At 40.2% G+C, this 16,643-nt stretch overlaps 1 protein-coding gene across 2 annotated transcripts in view; it reads left to right on the forward strand.

Moving 5' to 3' along the window:
• The first annotated feature begins 603 nt into the window (after positions 1-603).
• Positions 604-16,643, forward strand: part of SMG1 (SMG1 nonsense mediated mRNA decay associated PI3K related kinase) — a 98,992-nt gene continuing 82,952 nt past the window's right edge. Inside the window, exon 1 of one of the 2 annotated variants that reach the window (XM_086375571.1) lies at positions 604-743. Coding sequence is in view for 1 of the 2 variants with exons in the window: in XM_086375570.1 (XP_086231696.1) it covers positions 658-743 (86 nt within the window). In the remaining variant the exon portion in view is untranslated. The remainder of the gene's footprint in view (positions 744-16,643) is intronic. The other variant, XM_086375570.1, reaches the window with a different exon arrangement.

Here is a 16,643-nt window from a genome sequence, read left to right on the forward strand (position 1 = left end):
AGGGGTGTCAGGTGCTTTCCCGGGCGTAAGTGGGAGGGTGTGTGTGTGGGGGTGGTGGCGGAGATCCCCTCTCCCGTGATCCCCCGCGGCGGGGCTGGACTTCGGCGCGGTCCGCGGAGAGCTGCAACTAGCGCAGGAAGCCGGAGGACAGTCGGCTCGCCCCGCCGGCCCCGCCCCAGGCCCCGCCCTTCTGATCTGACCCCGCCCCTCTGCCCTGGCTTGGCGGGCGCCGGCACCGCCCCTCTCTCCCAGCATGCCTTGCGGCAGCGGCGGCGCGGCGGGCGGAGCCGGGAGGCGGGGAAGCAGTGGCTTGTGTGAACGTGGGGCGCCGTCGCCACCGCCTCCTGCTCGCTGTCCTCCTCCTCCTCCTGGGCCCGGGCGTCGCGGGCCGCAGACGGCCCTGGAAGAGAAGTCGCCTCCCCTTCCTCCGCCTCCCTCGCGCAGCGGCACTCCCGCCTCCTCGTCCTGCGCTGCGGGCTCAGGCGGAACCCGGAACGGCCGTCCGCCTCCCCCGCCCTCCGCCGCCTCCTCCTCCTGCTGGTGCTCGGCTTCCTCCTCAGCCCCGGGCCGGAGCGGAGTGTCGGCGGCGGCCGGTTCGGGCGGCGACTCGCGCTTCTTCGGGCGGCGGCGCTTGGCCATGTCGTGTCGGGGAAGGTAATGAGCCGCAGAGCCCCGGGGTCTCGGCTGAGCAGCGGCGGCGGCGGCACCAAGTACCCGCGGAGCTGGAATGACTGGCAACCCAGGTAGGTGAGCCGGCGCCCAGCCCGCCGCCGCGACCCCGGGCCCCGCCTCGGGCGGGCCGAGGCCTAGGACCGCTGGGGTGGGAGGCGCGGCCTAGGCTCTCCACACCCCCCCCGCCCCCCCACTGAAAACCGGGCGCGGCTTCCTGGGTCCCCTCCCGCCCCGGCCGGGGGAGGAAGGCCGCTGGGAGGCGAGGCCTAAATGCCTCCCCTTTCCCTGCGCTTGAGTTCGGGGGCAGGAGTCGAGAACCCGGTGCTCTGGGAGAAGGCACTGGCCTAGGAATTGGGTTCAGGAGGGTGAAGGAAGGGGGACCAGGTTGTGGGGGTGGGTTGACTTACCACCTTTCCCTCAAGTTGGGCGTTGAGTTTGAGGGATCTTGAGAGCATTGGACCCTGTTTATCCATTAACTTCCCTGATCCCTCACCCTCTCAGCCCCCACGTGAAAGATTTTTCCTTAACAGCGATCTCTATTGTGACCCACCCCCCCCCCCCCACGTGTTAATCTTAAAATAAAAAAAAAAAAAACACCCACCACTCCCGAGTCTTTACTCTGACAACAGGGTTAGTTGTGAGACGAGATTGTGACTGTGTTAATGGGGACCGACCGACCCTGGTGCTGAAGAGTGAAGTGCAGGGGCAGTTACTTGGGCGGAGAGCAGTTTCTACCTGGACACTTGAGCGGACACTCGTTTGGAGGAGTAGAGAATTTGTTTTGATTTTAGAAAGGTTTGGGGCCTAGCTGGAAGTGGATATTTGGAAAATCGACTGTGTTTTGTTTTTTCCCTGTTTCTTTTTGGCCTCCCCACGCTGGTTGCAGGATCTCAGCTGCCCTACTAGGCATCGAACCTGGGCCTGGGTAGTGAAAGCCGGGAATCCTTACCACGGAACTCCTTAAGGAGCATTGACTTTAAAAAAATTAATTTTCATGTCTTTCTGATTAATCATGGAGCAGTTGTACCTTATTTAGGACTGATTTATTCTTACCTCTCTTACTGAATAAGTGCTTGTAATAGACTTTTGGAAGTTCGCCCAGTGCCTAGAAGAACTCCCTAAACGTATGTAATATTTTAGGGTTAGTTGATTCATTGTGCTCTCATACTTTGACGCACACATGTATTATGATTACCCAGGAACTCGGCAGATAAATGTTAGACACACACGTTGTTGGGATGACTTTTGCTTCTTAATGGTATGTGTAATTCCAGCAGTGTTTGGAAATTAGTAAGATGTTAGAATGTAACACTTAAGACTTGATAGAAAAATAAAAATAATCTTTTGGCTAATGAGTGGTACGCATCTTATTCTGTTTAATATGCCTTTCCAAATCCAGTGTCTGTTGAGAACAGGTGACTTTAAAAGTTAATACTTGAGCCTAGAATTGAGATGTTAAGTAGTTAAAGTTTGGAAAGCATAGTTTTACTCTTTAGGGTTTGTGCATGCTTCACATAAAATCAGTTAACTAGTTTGGTATTTAAAAAAAAAAATCTGTAATTGACATTCTTAGTTGTTTTATATGCTTGTTGTAATGTGTAGATTTATTTTTTTTCACCTATTGACTACGTGATAAGTGAGTATGATTTGACATTTGAGAGGTCTTTGACGGATCTTCCATTATTTTCCAGTACTGTGGTCAGCATATGTAAAAGAATGTACATGGTATCCCCTTAGAGGACCAAAGTGCCCTTCACAAATACTCCTAGAGTTTCTGGAAAAGAATAAATTGTAGATTGTGGCTCTGAATAAATGCAGTAGCATAGTTGCAGCTATGGGTTGAGATCACCTGGCTTCATTCAACTGATATGAAGCAGGGTGGCTTATATAGTTCTGAAATATATACATGGGTTATTAATTTTATTCCTATTTTCTTCTTTTAAATACTTTATTTCTTGGCTGTATGTCAGGTAGGCTGTGTATTCTTTGAAGCTGTGCTCTGTTACAAAGTCTCAGAACTTACTGCCTAGGTTACAGTTGATTCTTATTTAGTCCCCACTCCTTTGCGACCCCAGGGACTGTGTCCATGCCAGGCTATTCTGTCTGTTGGATTTCCCAGGCAAGAATACTAGGGTGGGATGTCATTTCCTTCTCCAAGGGATCTTCCTGACCCAGGGAACAAACCCCTGTCTCCTGTATTGGTGGGTGGATTTTTTTTTTTTTTTTTTTTTTTTACCACTGAGACACCTTGACAGCCCATGAGTTGATTAGGATGTTGGAAATACTTTTTCAGAGGAGAGAACAGAAAAGTACTGACAATGTACCTTAGCAAAACTTGATTTCTTTGCACGGTTACCTAGTTGTTTTGTTAAATAGCCAATAAAAAAAACTCAGGTGTTTGCCAAGTCATAAATTTTCATGAGTTAAATTTGAGGTTGCTGTTATTCTGTTCCCTCTTCACTTTAGAAGGTGAAAGACTCCAGTTAACCGAGAGAATGGAGGTCAATTTTCCCCCTTGTTTAAATGGGGGTTCGTTTCTCTCAGCACCTTCAAATGCAAGCAGATTCCTTATGGTTCATCAGAATCATTTTGGTTTTAAAAAATTATTTGCCTTTCTGTGCCAGTCCTCTTATTATTTTGGTTCTCTTTCCCTTAATTTAGACTTTTTAAAAAGCAGGATTTTAAAAAGGTGACTTTTGGTTGGTTTCTTTTCAGTGTTCGTCAGTCTGGAAACTGTTCAGTTAGTGATGGCCACACATGATACTTCATACATGTTGACAGGAAGTGTTCCAGGTGGCTGAGTAGACTTGTGTCATGTGGCAACAGAGCAAGCCCACCTTTGCTAAAAGCATACATCTTAGCAGAAAGCATTTTTATAGCTGTGTCTTATAGGGTTCATTTACTGTACTGTTCTTTAACAGTTAAGAATGATTAGGCAAATGGGTGGTCTTATTGCCACTGACCAGTCTCTCCTTTTCTTGACTTTATTTTGGAAAGTAATCTTCTAAGTACACCAGTCAAGATAGAGATCAGAATGATTTGTTTAAAAATTAAGTGTATATAGGACTTTTCTTGCGGTTCAGTGGTTAAGACTCTGGGCTTCCACTGCAGGGAGCATGGATTCCATCTCTGGTCAGGGAACTAAGATCCTGTATATCTTGCGGTACAGCCAAGAAAAAAAAAAATTCAGTGTATAATTACATTGTTCATTTTAATACTCCAGATGACAAGATTAATTTGACATTGGAGTGAAATACAGAGTAGTTCAACAAACAAGAGGAAGCGTTCAGGTCAACCCAAAACATATAATTTTACTTCCACACTCGGGAGTCTTAAGACTTTATTTAACAGACATATATTGGTGTCTTACTGTGCTCAAACTTAAGATCTTTCTACAATTCTAAAAAGATGAAACTGTATATTAAAAACAGCTTCCACTTTTGGTAAAATGTAGACAGATTGAAGTTCTCACAGTACAAATCCCTTCATTCTCTATTGTCACAGACCAGAAGATAGGGAAGAGGCCTGTGAAAATGGAAAAGCCAGAAACTAGTATGTCTGGCATTGTGAGAAGCTGGATTTTTGAAACTAGAGTTGTCTGTTTCAGCCTTTTATGAACCTGTACTGTTGGATATCCATAGATGCACGATAGACTGAAGTACATTTTACAACTATAAATAGAGCTTTAGTTGGACAGAATTTAAAGATTGCCAGTTCAGTACCACATTTTTTTCAAGGACATTAAGGAGCTTCAGAGATTATGTATGGGTGTTTAATTTAGGGGAAAAGTTTATTTTTTAATTATAGAATAAAATATATTCCTTATGAAATAATTGTGTCTTTAAACTGAACCCTTCTCCCTCTTCTTTTTTGGTCCTTTTTTAAGATGGGAGTATAATTGAAGGGTTTTTTTTAAATATTAAGAGACAGAGACTGAAATATTCTAATTCCATGAAAATATTCTGCTTCAGAAAATAGAGATGCTGTAGGGATTTTTATAACTAATAGAGCCACTGTCGTTAAGGAGGTTGTTGGTTGGTATGGGAGATAAGAAAGGGCTTTGTAAAAGGTAGAGCATTATATGGATATTAATTGTGATACAATTCTTGATATAATTCTTTTTACATGTGATTTACAGTTTAAAACCTGGAGAGTCAGAGGAGGGAAAGCTATACATACAGTTGAGTGGGGGATGGCGGGGCCATGAAATTCATCTGTTCTATTTTGACAGTAAATTTGGAGGGGATCTCAAAAATAGAAGGAGGTAGATAATGGCAAAATACAGGCTGTCTTTGGTAGGAAAAAAAAAAAAAGATTCCCAGATTGGTTAGAAGGATGGGGTATTTGTGAAATGTGATACAAATAAGAAGTGAAGCTTAAGAGCTGGAGTGGGGCTGTATTGTGGCTCTTGAATCATATTGGAAATGTGTTTGGAAAGACTTTAGGGAGCCATTGAAGTTTTACCAGCATGGAAGTGGCATAATTGAGGATTGTTGGTGTGTGTGTGTGTGTGATTGTGTGTATGTAAGTGTAACCCCAGTAGGAGGCAGTTGAACACTAGACAGAGACTGTTAAGGACCTGAATACTCTGTTTATAATTCATGGTTTAAATTCAGACAAAGGTATTCAGCTCAGTATATGGAAATTTCAAAAGCAAAAGCCCCTCATTTGTTATTTGGTGTTGATTGAGGGTGATCACTAGAGTGATCCTTAAACCTGTTCACAATTCAGTTCAGGTTAGGGCAGTTACATTATATGGAATGATCATATATATAAAATGGAGTGTTGATGTTTTTTGTGAACATTGAGTTCTCACAACTTTAAAATTTAGGCTTTCCTGCCTTCATTGCTTGGTACTTGCTTATTTGCATTTCTTTGCCAATCCTAATAATGAAACCTAAAATAAATCCCTGAGACAGTTTTCAGTGGACCTCTCTTTATGGATTCACACAAGCTATCATTTGTTTGGTATCTTTTCATATTGTTTTTTTGGTTACCTGTCTTTGGTTGTCTTAAAGTTTTCTTAAAATCCATTTTATGTTGGGGACTACAAAGTAAAACATACTCTCTCTTGTATAGAGGTCTAACAGTGAAGACTGCAGACATTTTGTGATTTAACTCCTGTATGAAATACTCCAGCTTGTTAATTTTTTTAATGTAGAGTATAACCTCTTAAATTTTTATGGAGATATTTGTGTTTTTCTTGGTTTTTAAAAAATTGAGGTATGATTGACGTACAGCATATTAGTTTCAGGTGTGTGTACATTTAAAAAATACATTTATTTATTTGGCTGCCTTGGGTCTTAGTTGTGGCATGCAGGATCTTCCTTGCATCATGTGTAATCTTTCATTGTGGCACGTGGATTGTCTACTTGTAGCTCATGGGCTCAGTATTTGCAGGGTATGGGGTCTCTAGTTGTGGCGTGTTGGCTTGGTTACTCTGTGGCACCTGGGGTCTTAGTCACCTGTATTGTAAGGCAGAGTCTTAACCACTGGACCATGTATGTTTTTATTATGGGAAGTCCCATGTATGTTTTTATTATGTTATTTCTGCTCCATCTTGTATTAGTTGATTGTACTTTTCCTCTCTTAGTTGAATTCTTTTCTGAGCTTCTTACTTTTTTGAGAAAAAATTTATCCGTGTGTAGATTTGGTGAATTTCACAAATGCATACACCTGTGTAACCATGACCCTGATCAAGATACAGATACACAATGACTTTGCAGCTGGATAACTTCCCTTCCCACTGCACCTTGTCCCACCCTCACCACCAGACCAAACCAGAACAGAACCTTGGCAGACTGTACACGTGGATCTTGCCTTAAAGTTATTATAGAAAGGAAATCTTTGAATATTATCTTGTAATTTATTACCAACTTATGGTTTCTTCAGATTGATAACCTTATCATCTTCAATATATTTCTGTTATTCCTCTTTTGCTATAAACAAACTTGGGATCTCTGAAGAGCTTTGTGAAAGTAGTTTCAGATGGATCTACTGTTAACCTTTTCAGGCATTTGAGTCCTGGACACACAGGAGCTCTTCTGAGTTTGTTGGCTAAACATAATTCCTGTGAGGTACAGGTTCACAGACCTCTCTGTGGCAAATTGCACCTACTGTTTCTCGTGCTGTCTCTAATGTAAGCATTGTGCTTCCTTTAAGATCCTTACCCTGCCTCTGCCCTCTGTACTCCTTCTTTCCAAATCTTGCTACAGATCTACAGTGAAAGCTAACTGTGCTAGGCACTTCAATCTTTTTTTTGTTGTTCCCCCAACTAGTTAAATCCCCGAGGGCTGAGTGTGAGTTATTTTCTCTGCTGCTTCTGTGTACTTGCCCCAAAGCACTCCCCAGACTAATTTCTGCCTTATTTAGGGCCTTTGAATATCCTGTTCTTGCGTGTAGCTACCGCATAGATTGCTCTTCTCAGAGTGCCTGACCTGGGTGTTTTCATGCTGTTTCAGCCTAATTGCCACCCCCTCAGTGAGAAGCAGCAGCCTTCTCTAATAACTTCTCTAATAATACTCACTGTATGAGTTTTTTGTGTATCTTGTCCATAATGGTTTTCCCTCTGTATCCCTCCTTCCCTACTAATGCATCAATAAATAGTAAAGGCTCTAAATCTGAGTGTTCTTTCTCATCTAAATATGTGAAAATGGAATTCTGCAAGTTTATTTTTGTGTTCAGAGTTTTACTTCAGGGCTTAGAACACTGTTACTGTAGGAGACATTTTGAGGGAAACTGTTCCTTATACAGTGGCCTGGTTAGCCTGAGGCAGCAACTTCATTAAGTTGATTGAACAAGTTCAAAGGGACAGTGTTCTAGTGGGCTCAGGTGGCCAGATCAGACTAGGGCCATGGAGTTTTATCCATCTTGAAGAAATACTTTGCTCACATATTTATTTATTAAAAAAATATGTTTATTCAGTCGGTTGTCCTGGATCTTAGTTGTTGCATGTGGAATCTAGTACCCCAATCAGGGGTTGAACACGGGGCTTCTGCATTGGGAGTGTATAGCCATAGCCACTGGACCGCCAGGGAAGTCTCTTCTCACGTATTTCAAGTTAGTTTACACACTGACAGTTAGTTTACACACTGACAGTTTATCCCATATCTGTTTATACATTATTTAAGTAGTCTAATCACGAAAAAGTTAAGCACTGGATTGAGCCTCTTTTGGCCTTCCATTAGAAGGCCTGAGAAAACAAACCTCTTGCCAGTTGTATGCCTACTGATTGGGGAATGACTGAAACCCCAAATTCCAAGATCAACAAGTTTCTTTCATAGTAATCTTCACACCTTTTGAAAAAAGGAGATTGTATCCCTATTAGAAATCATTCCTTTGGAAGTTAATGTTGCTATTGATAGTATGTCTGAAATCTCCTGTTTATTATGTAAAAACCTTTTACAGACTTTCTGTGTTTATTAAAATCTTTTTCAAAAGAGGAGTTTCCAGGAAATTTCCTGGCGGTTCAGCAGTTATGGCTCAGCTCTTTCACAGTTGGGGCTTGGATTCGATCACTGGTAGGGGAACTAAGATCCCACAAGCCTGGAGGCCCTCCCCCCCCAAAAAAAGGAGTTTCTGATATCAGAATTGTAATTTGCTTTTTGGTATGGAGTTTCCTAAATTATGCTGTATCTTTAAAAATTAGGAAAGGCATTACTTTTTTTTCCTTTACCTTTTTTAATCAATAAAGAACCTTGACAGTGCTCTTATAGGTCCACGAGAAAGTTATTGTAGGCTCTGCAGTGGCTGAATTATATGTATATTTACAAAGATTAAAAAAAATGTTAAGCTTAGTATTTAGTATATATTTATTTTTGGGTACTATCTATATTAATACCTTCCTGCAGAGTAGTCAAGAGGCTTCAATAGTAAGCGTGTCTTGGTCTATATAGTGATATATTTTAGTTTTTCCTCCATATTTGACAGCAGTGACAACTATTTTATTTTTTTTTACTGCTGAAGTTCTTTGAATTAAAAAACTTCCCTCTTATTTAAATTTAATTGAAAAATTTTCTTTTTAGTATTTTAATCTGATTTTAAAAGATGTGTGTATATTATGTGTGTGTGATTGGAATTTTAATTTTCAACTTGTAATATTTAGTTCTTTGGAACATCTCATGACTCTTGCTATTTCTGTTTCTTGAAGGTCTTCGTAGTTTATATTCCTGATAACATGAGACCTGGAATCCTTGTCTAAATTATATCACTTTATTTCTAGTCTCTTTGCTTTGATTCTAATGCTGAAAATTCAGACTCATTGCCCTAATGACAGAGTGTATGTTGACTTCTTGGGATTTGTCAGAAATTAAGCAGAAAAATCTATTAATTTGAGGAAAGATGTCAGACTTTTTTCTGTCCTCTGTATAATGGGACTCTCTTCTGATTAGATGACTAAAAAGATTCAAAGATGATTACCAGTATCACACAGTATGGTAAAGATTAATTAATACATATTTAATCGGAAAGCACATCCTGGATTTTCTTTTCTAAAAAGATTGATTTTCTTGCTGTCCTTCTATTCTTTTGGTAAATGTAAAGAAAAATGAAAATGGTTTCCCAAAAGTAAGGTAATGAAACTTGGGATTTAGTGCCTGGTTTATAGAGAAATCTACCTTGAGGCACTGTTTGTGTTGTTTTTGTAGGACTTGAGTTAGACTTTTGACTGTTAGAAATGATTAATTGTCCTTATTTGAAATATTGAGATCATTTTAATATATGGTATCTTGTTTCTTTTTTTGAAAATACTGGAATTAAAGATAAATTTGTGTTTAATAAAGATTGTATCTTTTTATTTAGTTAAAGTGGCCTATCTTGCATAGCTTCTATAATGCTAGTATTCCCTGTGTTTTTATTGTAATGTTATTGAAGATATAAAACTTATACTACAGTGTTCTTCTCCCCCATCTTTTAGTCTATTTAAAAATCCACTTGTTAGTACAGTTACACTGGAGGAGTTAAAAATAGAACGAGAGTGTTTTAGATTCTTCTCTAAGATATATTTGCTTTTAAGAATGTGTGCATTTTTAGTTTTTTTTCTTTACAAATATTTGTCTTGAGAGGCTGGTGTCATGAAAACAGCAGTGTACTAAGCATGAGAAGATAGAGGTCTTTTGTACTGACGTTACCAGCTGTCCCTCAGGAGGTAATTCTTGCTTTTCCTAACATAATGGGGTTGTGTGGGTTAAAGATAAAGTTTGGGAAATTACTTTCAAAACTATCAAGTGCTGTACAAATGATACTTATGTTGCCACATCTGAATCAAATTAGGAATTTTAAAGAAAGTCCCTCTTTTATCTCTTCCTCAAAGAGTTTTAGAATTGACTACGCACATGTACCTAGACTCAAGTTCAAATTTCATTTTTCTCTTCTAATACTCTAAGTACCACAATGTGTATATATGTGTGTAGTTACTTATAAAAATTTCATAAAGGACATTTATGTCAAGTCTCACAGAGGATATATGACTGGAAGCTCATATAATTGTTAAATTTGTTGTTTTTCTCTATATCTTATAAGTCACACTCTTAGAATTTGATACCAGTTGAAATTGTGGGCCAGCAAAAATAATCTAATCTTGATGACCGCATTTATTGTAGAGAAGGTGCAGTGGAATTAAATACAGACGGGGTGGGTTAAAAGGTAGTTTGTACCTTGCTTAACTTTGATTATACAGTTGGAATTTAAGAACTAATTCTTACAAGAACATCAGTTGAATGCTGCATTGTGTTTCTCCCCTATTGTAGTATGCATGTATCTTTGATTTAAAGGGATTGGGGGAATCCTGAAAAGGGTTGACTCTGCCAGTGTAATAGTTTGAAGTATGTAAAAAAAAAAAAGGACCATATATATCATCTAAACAGATATGAATTAATGAAATTTTGTATCATTATATAATGTATATACTGTATTAAGCTATCATGAAATTTTGGTACTGTTTTAAATTATGGCACTATAAATTTCTCAGAATGGGTCAATGCTCTCTCCTAAGGAACTTCATATCTAAAAACTGATTTTTTTCTATCGTTGTAAGGTTTTTATTTTATACCACTTAAATCAATCTGATACCTGTGTGTTTAGTGTAAAATGTACTAGAAGAAAAAGATAGGGTTTGTATAGGCTTTTTGAGTTTGTATGGGCCTTTTGAGTTTAAAGTGGCTTAAGTGATGATTTTGAACTGTTTCATAGCTTTCTCAAACTTATGGCTACTTTAGATACCTCAGTGTATTTCTGGCTCCTGCTGAGCACAGTGGGAGCAGTGTTTCCTGGCTCTTGATTACTGCTTACTAGTATGTTTCAGTAACTACCCCAAACTGACTTCATTTAATAAATATTTTTACAGTTGAAAGAATAATGTGGTTTTTGTGAAAAGTATCTTCATTTTCCAATTATTTGATTTAGGAGTCCATGTTTTTTGAGATATATCTATGAGACCTTATTTGTTTATGTTTAAGTAGGGGAGGATACTTAAACATAAACTTAACACTCCAGCATTCAAAAAACTATGTAGGGAGGATACTTACACATAAACTTAAAACTCAGCATTCAAAACACTTAAGATTATGGCATCCAGTCCCATCACTTCATGGCAAATAAATGGGGAAACAGTGGAAACAGTGGCAGACTTAATTTTCCTGGGCTCCAGAATCACTGCAGATGGTGATTGCAGCCATGAAATTAAAAGACACTAGCTCCTTGGACGGAGAAGGCAATGGCAACCAACTCCAGTGTTCTTGCCTGGAGCATCCCAGGGATGGGGGAGCCTGGTGGGCTGCTGTCTGTGGGGTCACAGAGTCGGACACGACTGAAGCGACTTAGCAGCAGCAGTAGCAACTCCTTGGAAGAAAAGCTAGACAGCTTGGAAGACAAACCTAGATAGCATATTACAAAGCAGAGACTTTACCGACAAAGGTCCATCTAGTCAGAGCTATGGTTTTTTCAGTAGTCACGTGTGGGTGTGAGAGTTGGACCATAAAGAAGGCTGAGCGCTGAAGAATTGATGCTTTTAAACTGTGGTGTTGGAGAAGATTCTTGAGAGTCCCCTGGACTGCAAGGAGATCAAACCAATCAATCCTAAAGGAAATCAGTCCTGAATATTCGTTGGAAGGACTGATACTGAAGCTCTAATACTTTGGCCACCTGATTGGAAGAGCTGACTCATTGGAAAAGACCCTGATGCTGGAAAGACTGAAGGCAGGAGAAAGGGATGACAGAGGACGAGATGGTTGGATGGCATCACTGACTCAATGGACATGAGTTTGAGTAAGCTCTGGGGGATGGTAAAGGACAGGGAAGCCTGGCATGCTGCAGTCCATGGGGTCACAAAGAGTCGGACACGACTGAGCGACTGAACAACAAAGGAGAGGATGTGGCTGTTTCAGGAACACTCTGAAAAAGAAGTTCCAGTGTTTAGGTAGGAGGGTTTACCATACATATTTTATCACTGATTACAGGTAGTATGTTTCTTCACCAATTTGGTGTTACTAGTGTATTTCCTACCCCAGGATGCCTAAGACTATAGGTCCTGGAGGAGTTACTGGAGATGTTGAAAGGAATCAGGGTCCATTTAAAAATCCAGTTGCTGTCTTAGTATAGTTGTGTTGGTAAAGTTAAAAGTAAAACCAAGAAGTTTAGGTTTCTCTTAGGTGTATTTATTTTTTAAGAGGGTTGGAGTGGGGGGTCACGTGTTTAATTTGAGAGTACGCTAAAGATATTTCTGGTAATATCTCTGTTGAAAATCATGTGTGGAATATGAAACTCAGTGTCTTTTCCATGCTTGCCACTATATTTGAGATATGTGATGCATGTTAAGAGGTGCATGTTAGAATATTGCTCTCTTGTTGCCCAAATCCTTGACTGTGTCCAGGACTTGTAGGGTATACCATACCATTACGGCAATAGAGCCTAACTCGATCATTGTTTTCTTTAAAAATACCTTTGTCGAATTGCATAATATTTATGTTTTCTTATAAGCAGAGACATTACTTTGCCAACAAAAGTCTGTCTAGTCAAGGCTATGGTTTTTTCAGTAGTCATATATGGATGTGAGAGTTGGACTGTGAAGAAAGCTGAGTGCCGAAGAATTGATGCTTTTGAACTGTGGTGTTGGAGAAGACTCTTGAGAGTCCCTTGGACTGCCAGGAGATCCACCTAGTCCATCCTAAAGGAGATCAGTCCTGAATATTCATTGGAGGGACTGATGTTGAAGCTGAAACTCCAATACTTTGGCCACCTCATGTGAAGTACTGACTCATTGGAAAAGACCCTGGTGCTGGGAAAGATTAAAGGCAGGAGGAGAAGGGGACAACAGAGGATGAGGTGGTTGGATGGCATCACTGACTCAATGGACAGGAGTTTGAGTAAACTCTGGAAGTTGGTGATGGACAGGGAAGCCTGGTGTGCTGCAGTCCATGGGGTTGCAAATAGTTGGATACAACTGAGCGACTGAACTGAACTATGTTTTCTTAATGTGTTATGAGTGATTTTTGACAACCACATCATTTTTCTTGACCTGTAAAAAAAAAAAAAGTGATGATTTGTTTATACTTTGCTCACCCCTCCCCCAACATCAGTTCTCAGGACTTTTTAAGATGGTTTCACACATTTCTTATAAAACACTCTGCCTTTTCATGGATTAGAGTCCCAATCTGGTTTCAAGACTTTTCCTTTTAGGATTCCTTTAGTGTTTATCTCTTGGTGGTGGTGTAGTCGCTTAGTCATGTCCGACTCTTGCGACCCCATGGACTGTAGCCTGCCAGGCTCCTCTGTCCATAGGAATTCTCCAGGCAAGAATGCTGGAGTGGGCTGCCATTTCCTTCTCCTTAATCTTCTCTATCCTCAGGGGTAGAGGATGAGATGGCTGGATGGCATCACTGACTCGATGGACATGAGTCTGAGTGAACTCCAGGAGTTGGTGATGGACAGGGAGGCCTGGCGTGCTGCGATTCATGGGGTTGCAAAGAGTCGGACACGACTGAGTGACTGATCTCTGATCTCTATGTTTGGCATTTAGTTGAAGAGTTTGGGTGGGGATGAGGGGGTGGGACATGTTTCTTTGTAGACTTTCAGTCTTTTTGTCCTATTCTACTAGGGAGGTCATAGAGTAAGAGATTTCCTTTCAATCTTGGCAATTTCCCAGGCTGAATGGGATGTTTCTAAAGTACTTCCAGGACTTGCTGACAAAAGAGGAAGATAAGCAATGCAAAAATGGTAGCTGAGGCAGGGTTTTATTTAAGGCTGTAAACCAACTTGTGTTAAAAATAAACTTGAGAGTAAGTCAAATTCATGTGCTTTAGATTTGGGAGCCTTCAGGTGAACAATTATTTAGCATTAACAAAATTTTTTTGTTAAATACTGAGAATTGATTTCATATTTGTATAGAAGATTAAAAGCATACCAGATTTTATAGCTATCAGTATTCTTAATGCCTAGTAAGATATGAATTTATGCCAGATGAAGTACATAATACTTAACATACATAAAATGTATCAGAAGTGGATTGCCTGCCTCTCTCTCAAGCAGTGCTTTTTCTGATTTTGCTCGCCATAGTGCTTTGATGCTTGTGTCAAAAATTGATGCTTTTGAACTGTGGTGTTGGAGAAGACTCTTGAGAGTCTCTTGGACTGCAAGGAGATCAAACCAGTCAATCCTAAAGGAAATCAGTCCTGAGTATTCATTGGAAGGACTGATGGTGAAGCTGAAACTCCAGTACTTTGGCCACCTGATGAGAACTGACTCATTGGAAAAGACCCTGGTGCTGGGAAAGATTGAAGGGAGGAGGAGAAGGGAACGTCAGAGGATGAGATGGTTGGATGGCATCACCGACTTGATGGAGATAAATTTGAGCAAGCTCTGAGAGTTGGTGATGGACAGGGAAGCCTGGCACGCTGCAGTCCATGGGGTCACAAAGAGTTGGACACGACTGAGCGACTGAACTGAGTGCTTTGACTCTTTAAAATTTTTTGAAAATGAGTAGGCAATATGAGTAGGTTTCTTTCTGTACCCTGCCTAGGTTAATCCTTCCCAAGCTTAAAATTTAGACACTAAGAGAAGTTTAGTTAGTGCTAAGTACTATCTGCATTCCTCAAAACTCAAAAGAACTCTAGGGCATGTAAATTATATCTCAGTAAGTCAAACATAAAGGAAATAGTGTATTTCTTTACAGTAAAGGTATAAAAATAAGTAAAAGACCATCGGGCTTTCCAGGTGACACAGTGGTAAAGAATCTGGTAAATTCTTTACTGTTTGGTAAATTTAGACACTAACAGTCTTTGATTTCACTGGAGAGTATCCAGTGTTACATTTTTGCTTTTGCATTGAAAATGACTGCTAAATTTGGTAGGCAATGTAAAACATGAAATATCAAATTATTAAAAATCAGTGGCCTTTTGTGTGCTCAGTTGCGTCCGACTTTGTGTGATCCCATGGACTGGAGCCTACCAGGCTCCTCTGTCCATGGAATTTTCCAGTCAAGGATACTAGAGTGGGTTACCATTTCCTCCTCCAGGGGATCTTCCTAACCCAGGGATGAAACCCATATCTCTTTCATCTCCTGCACTGGCAGGTAGATTCTTTACCACTGTGCCACCTGGGGAGCCTGATGGTCTTTTACTTATTTTTATATCTTTACTGTAAAGAAATATGTAAAGAAAATACTGTGAAGAAAAAAAAAATGACCACCTCAGTCAAGCTATCAATAGTTCCATCATCCCCTCCACCCCACACCCCCAAGTTTCCTTGTTCCCTTTTGTAGTCAAGTTCTCCTAGTCCTTGATAACGACTGGTTTTTTCCCCCCCCTATAATTTTGTCTTTTCAAGAATGTTATAAATAAGTTTTGAAAAAATTATGGTAAAATACACATAAAATTTGCCATTTTACAATTCAGTGGTATTAAATACATTCACAGTGTGTGCAGCCGTGACCAACATCTAGTTCCAGAGCTTCTTGTCATCCCAGATTGAAACCCAGTACCAATTAAGCAATCACTCCCAATTTTCCCCTCTTCCCAGCCCCTTGCAAGCACAAATCTACTTTCTTTTTGGATTTGTCTATTCTGGATATGTCATATAAATGGAATCATGTAATATGTAGCCTTTTATGTCAGACCTTTTTGACTTCTGTAACATTTTCAAGGGTCATCCATGTTGTAGTAGGTATGGCTGAGTAATCTTCCATTGTATAGATTTACACATTTTGTTTATCCATTCATTGTTTGATATGCATTTGAGTTTCTGCCTTTTTCTACTGTAAATAGTGTTGTGGTGGACATTGATGTGTAAGTTTTTGTTTGAACATTTTTCAGTTCTTTGGGGCATATACTTGGGAGTCAATTGGAGTCGATTTGCTGAATCATGTGGTATTTCTGTTTAACTTTTTGAGGAAATGCCAAACTGTTTCTGAAGTGGTTTCTAGCATTTTACATTCTCATAAGTAATGTATGAGGGCTCCAAATTTTCCACCTCTCACATCATGAGTTATTTACCATTAACAAATTTTTTGACTCTTCTGATGGGTGCTTTCTCTCTGTGGTTTTGATTTGCATTATCCTCCAGGTGGCGCTAGTGTTAAAAGAACCCACTTGCTAATGCAGGAGACATAAGAGGCTTGGTTTCAGCCCTGCATCAGGAAGATCCCCTGGAGAAGGAAATGGCAACCCACTCCAGTGTTCTTGCCTGGGAAATCTCAAGGACAGAGAAACCTGGTGGTCTGCCGTCCGTAGGGTCGCAGAGTCGGACAGTCGGACAGAATTGAAGCGATTTAGCATGCATTTGCCAGTGAAGTTGAGCAACTTTTCATGTGCTAATTGGCCGTATGTATATCTTTGGAGACATGTATCTATTCAGGTCTTTTGCCCATTTTTAAATTTGATTGTTTTCTTGCTTAGTTATAGGAGTTCTTTATATACTAGATTCTTAAGAGATACATGATTTGCAAGTATTTTCTCTGGTTTTGTGAGTGGTCTTTTCACTTG

This window comes from Bos grunniens, chromosome 25 (genome assembly GCF_055505025.1).
Source record: "Bos grunniens cultivar Pamir isolate PY7600 chromosome 25, Bosgru_T2T1.0, whole genome shotgun sequence".
Classification (NCBI taxonomy): domain Eukaryota; kingdom Metazoa; phylum Chordata; class Mammalia; order Artiodactyla; family Bovidae; genus Bos; species Bos grunniens.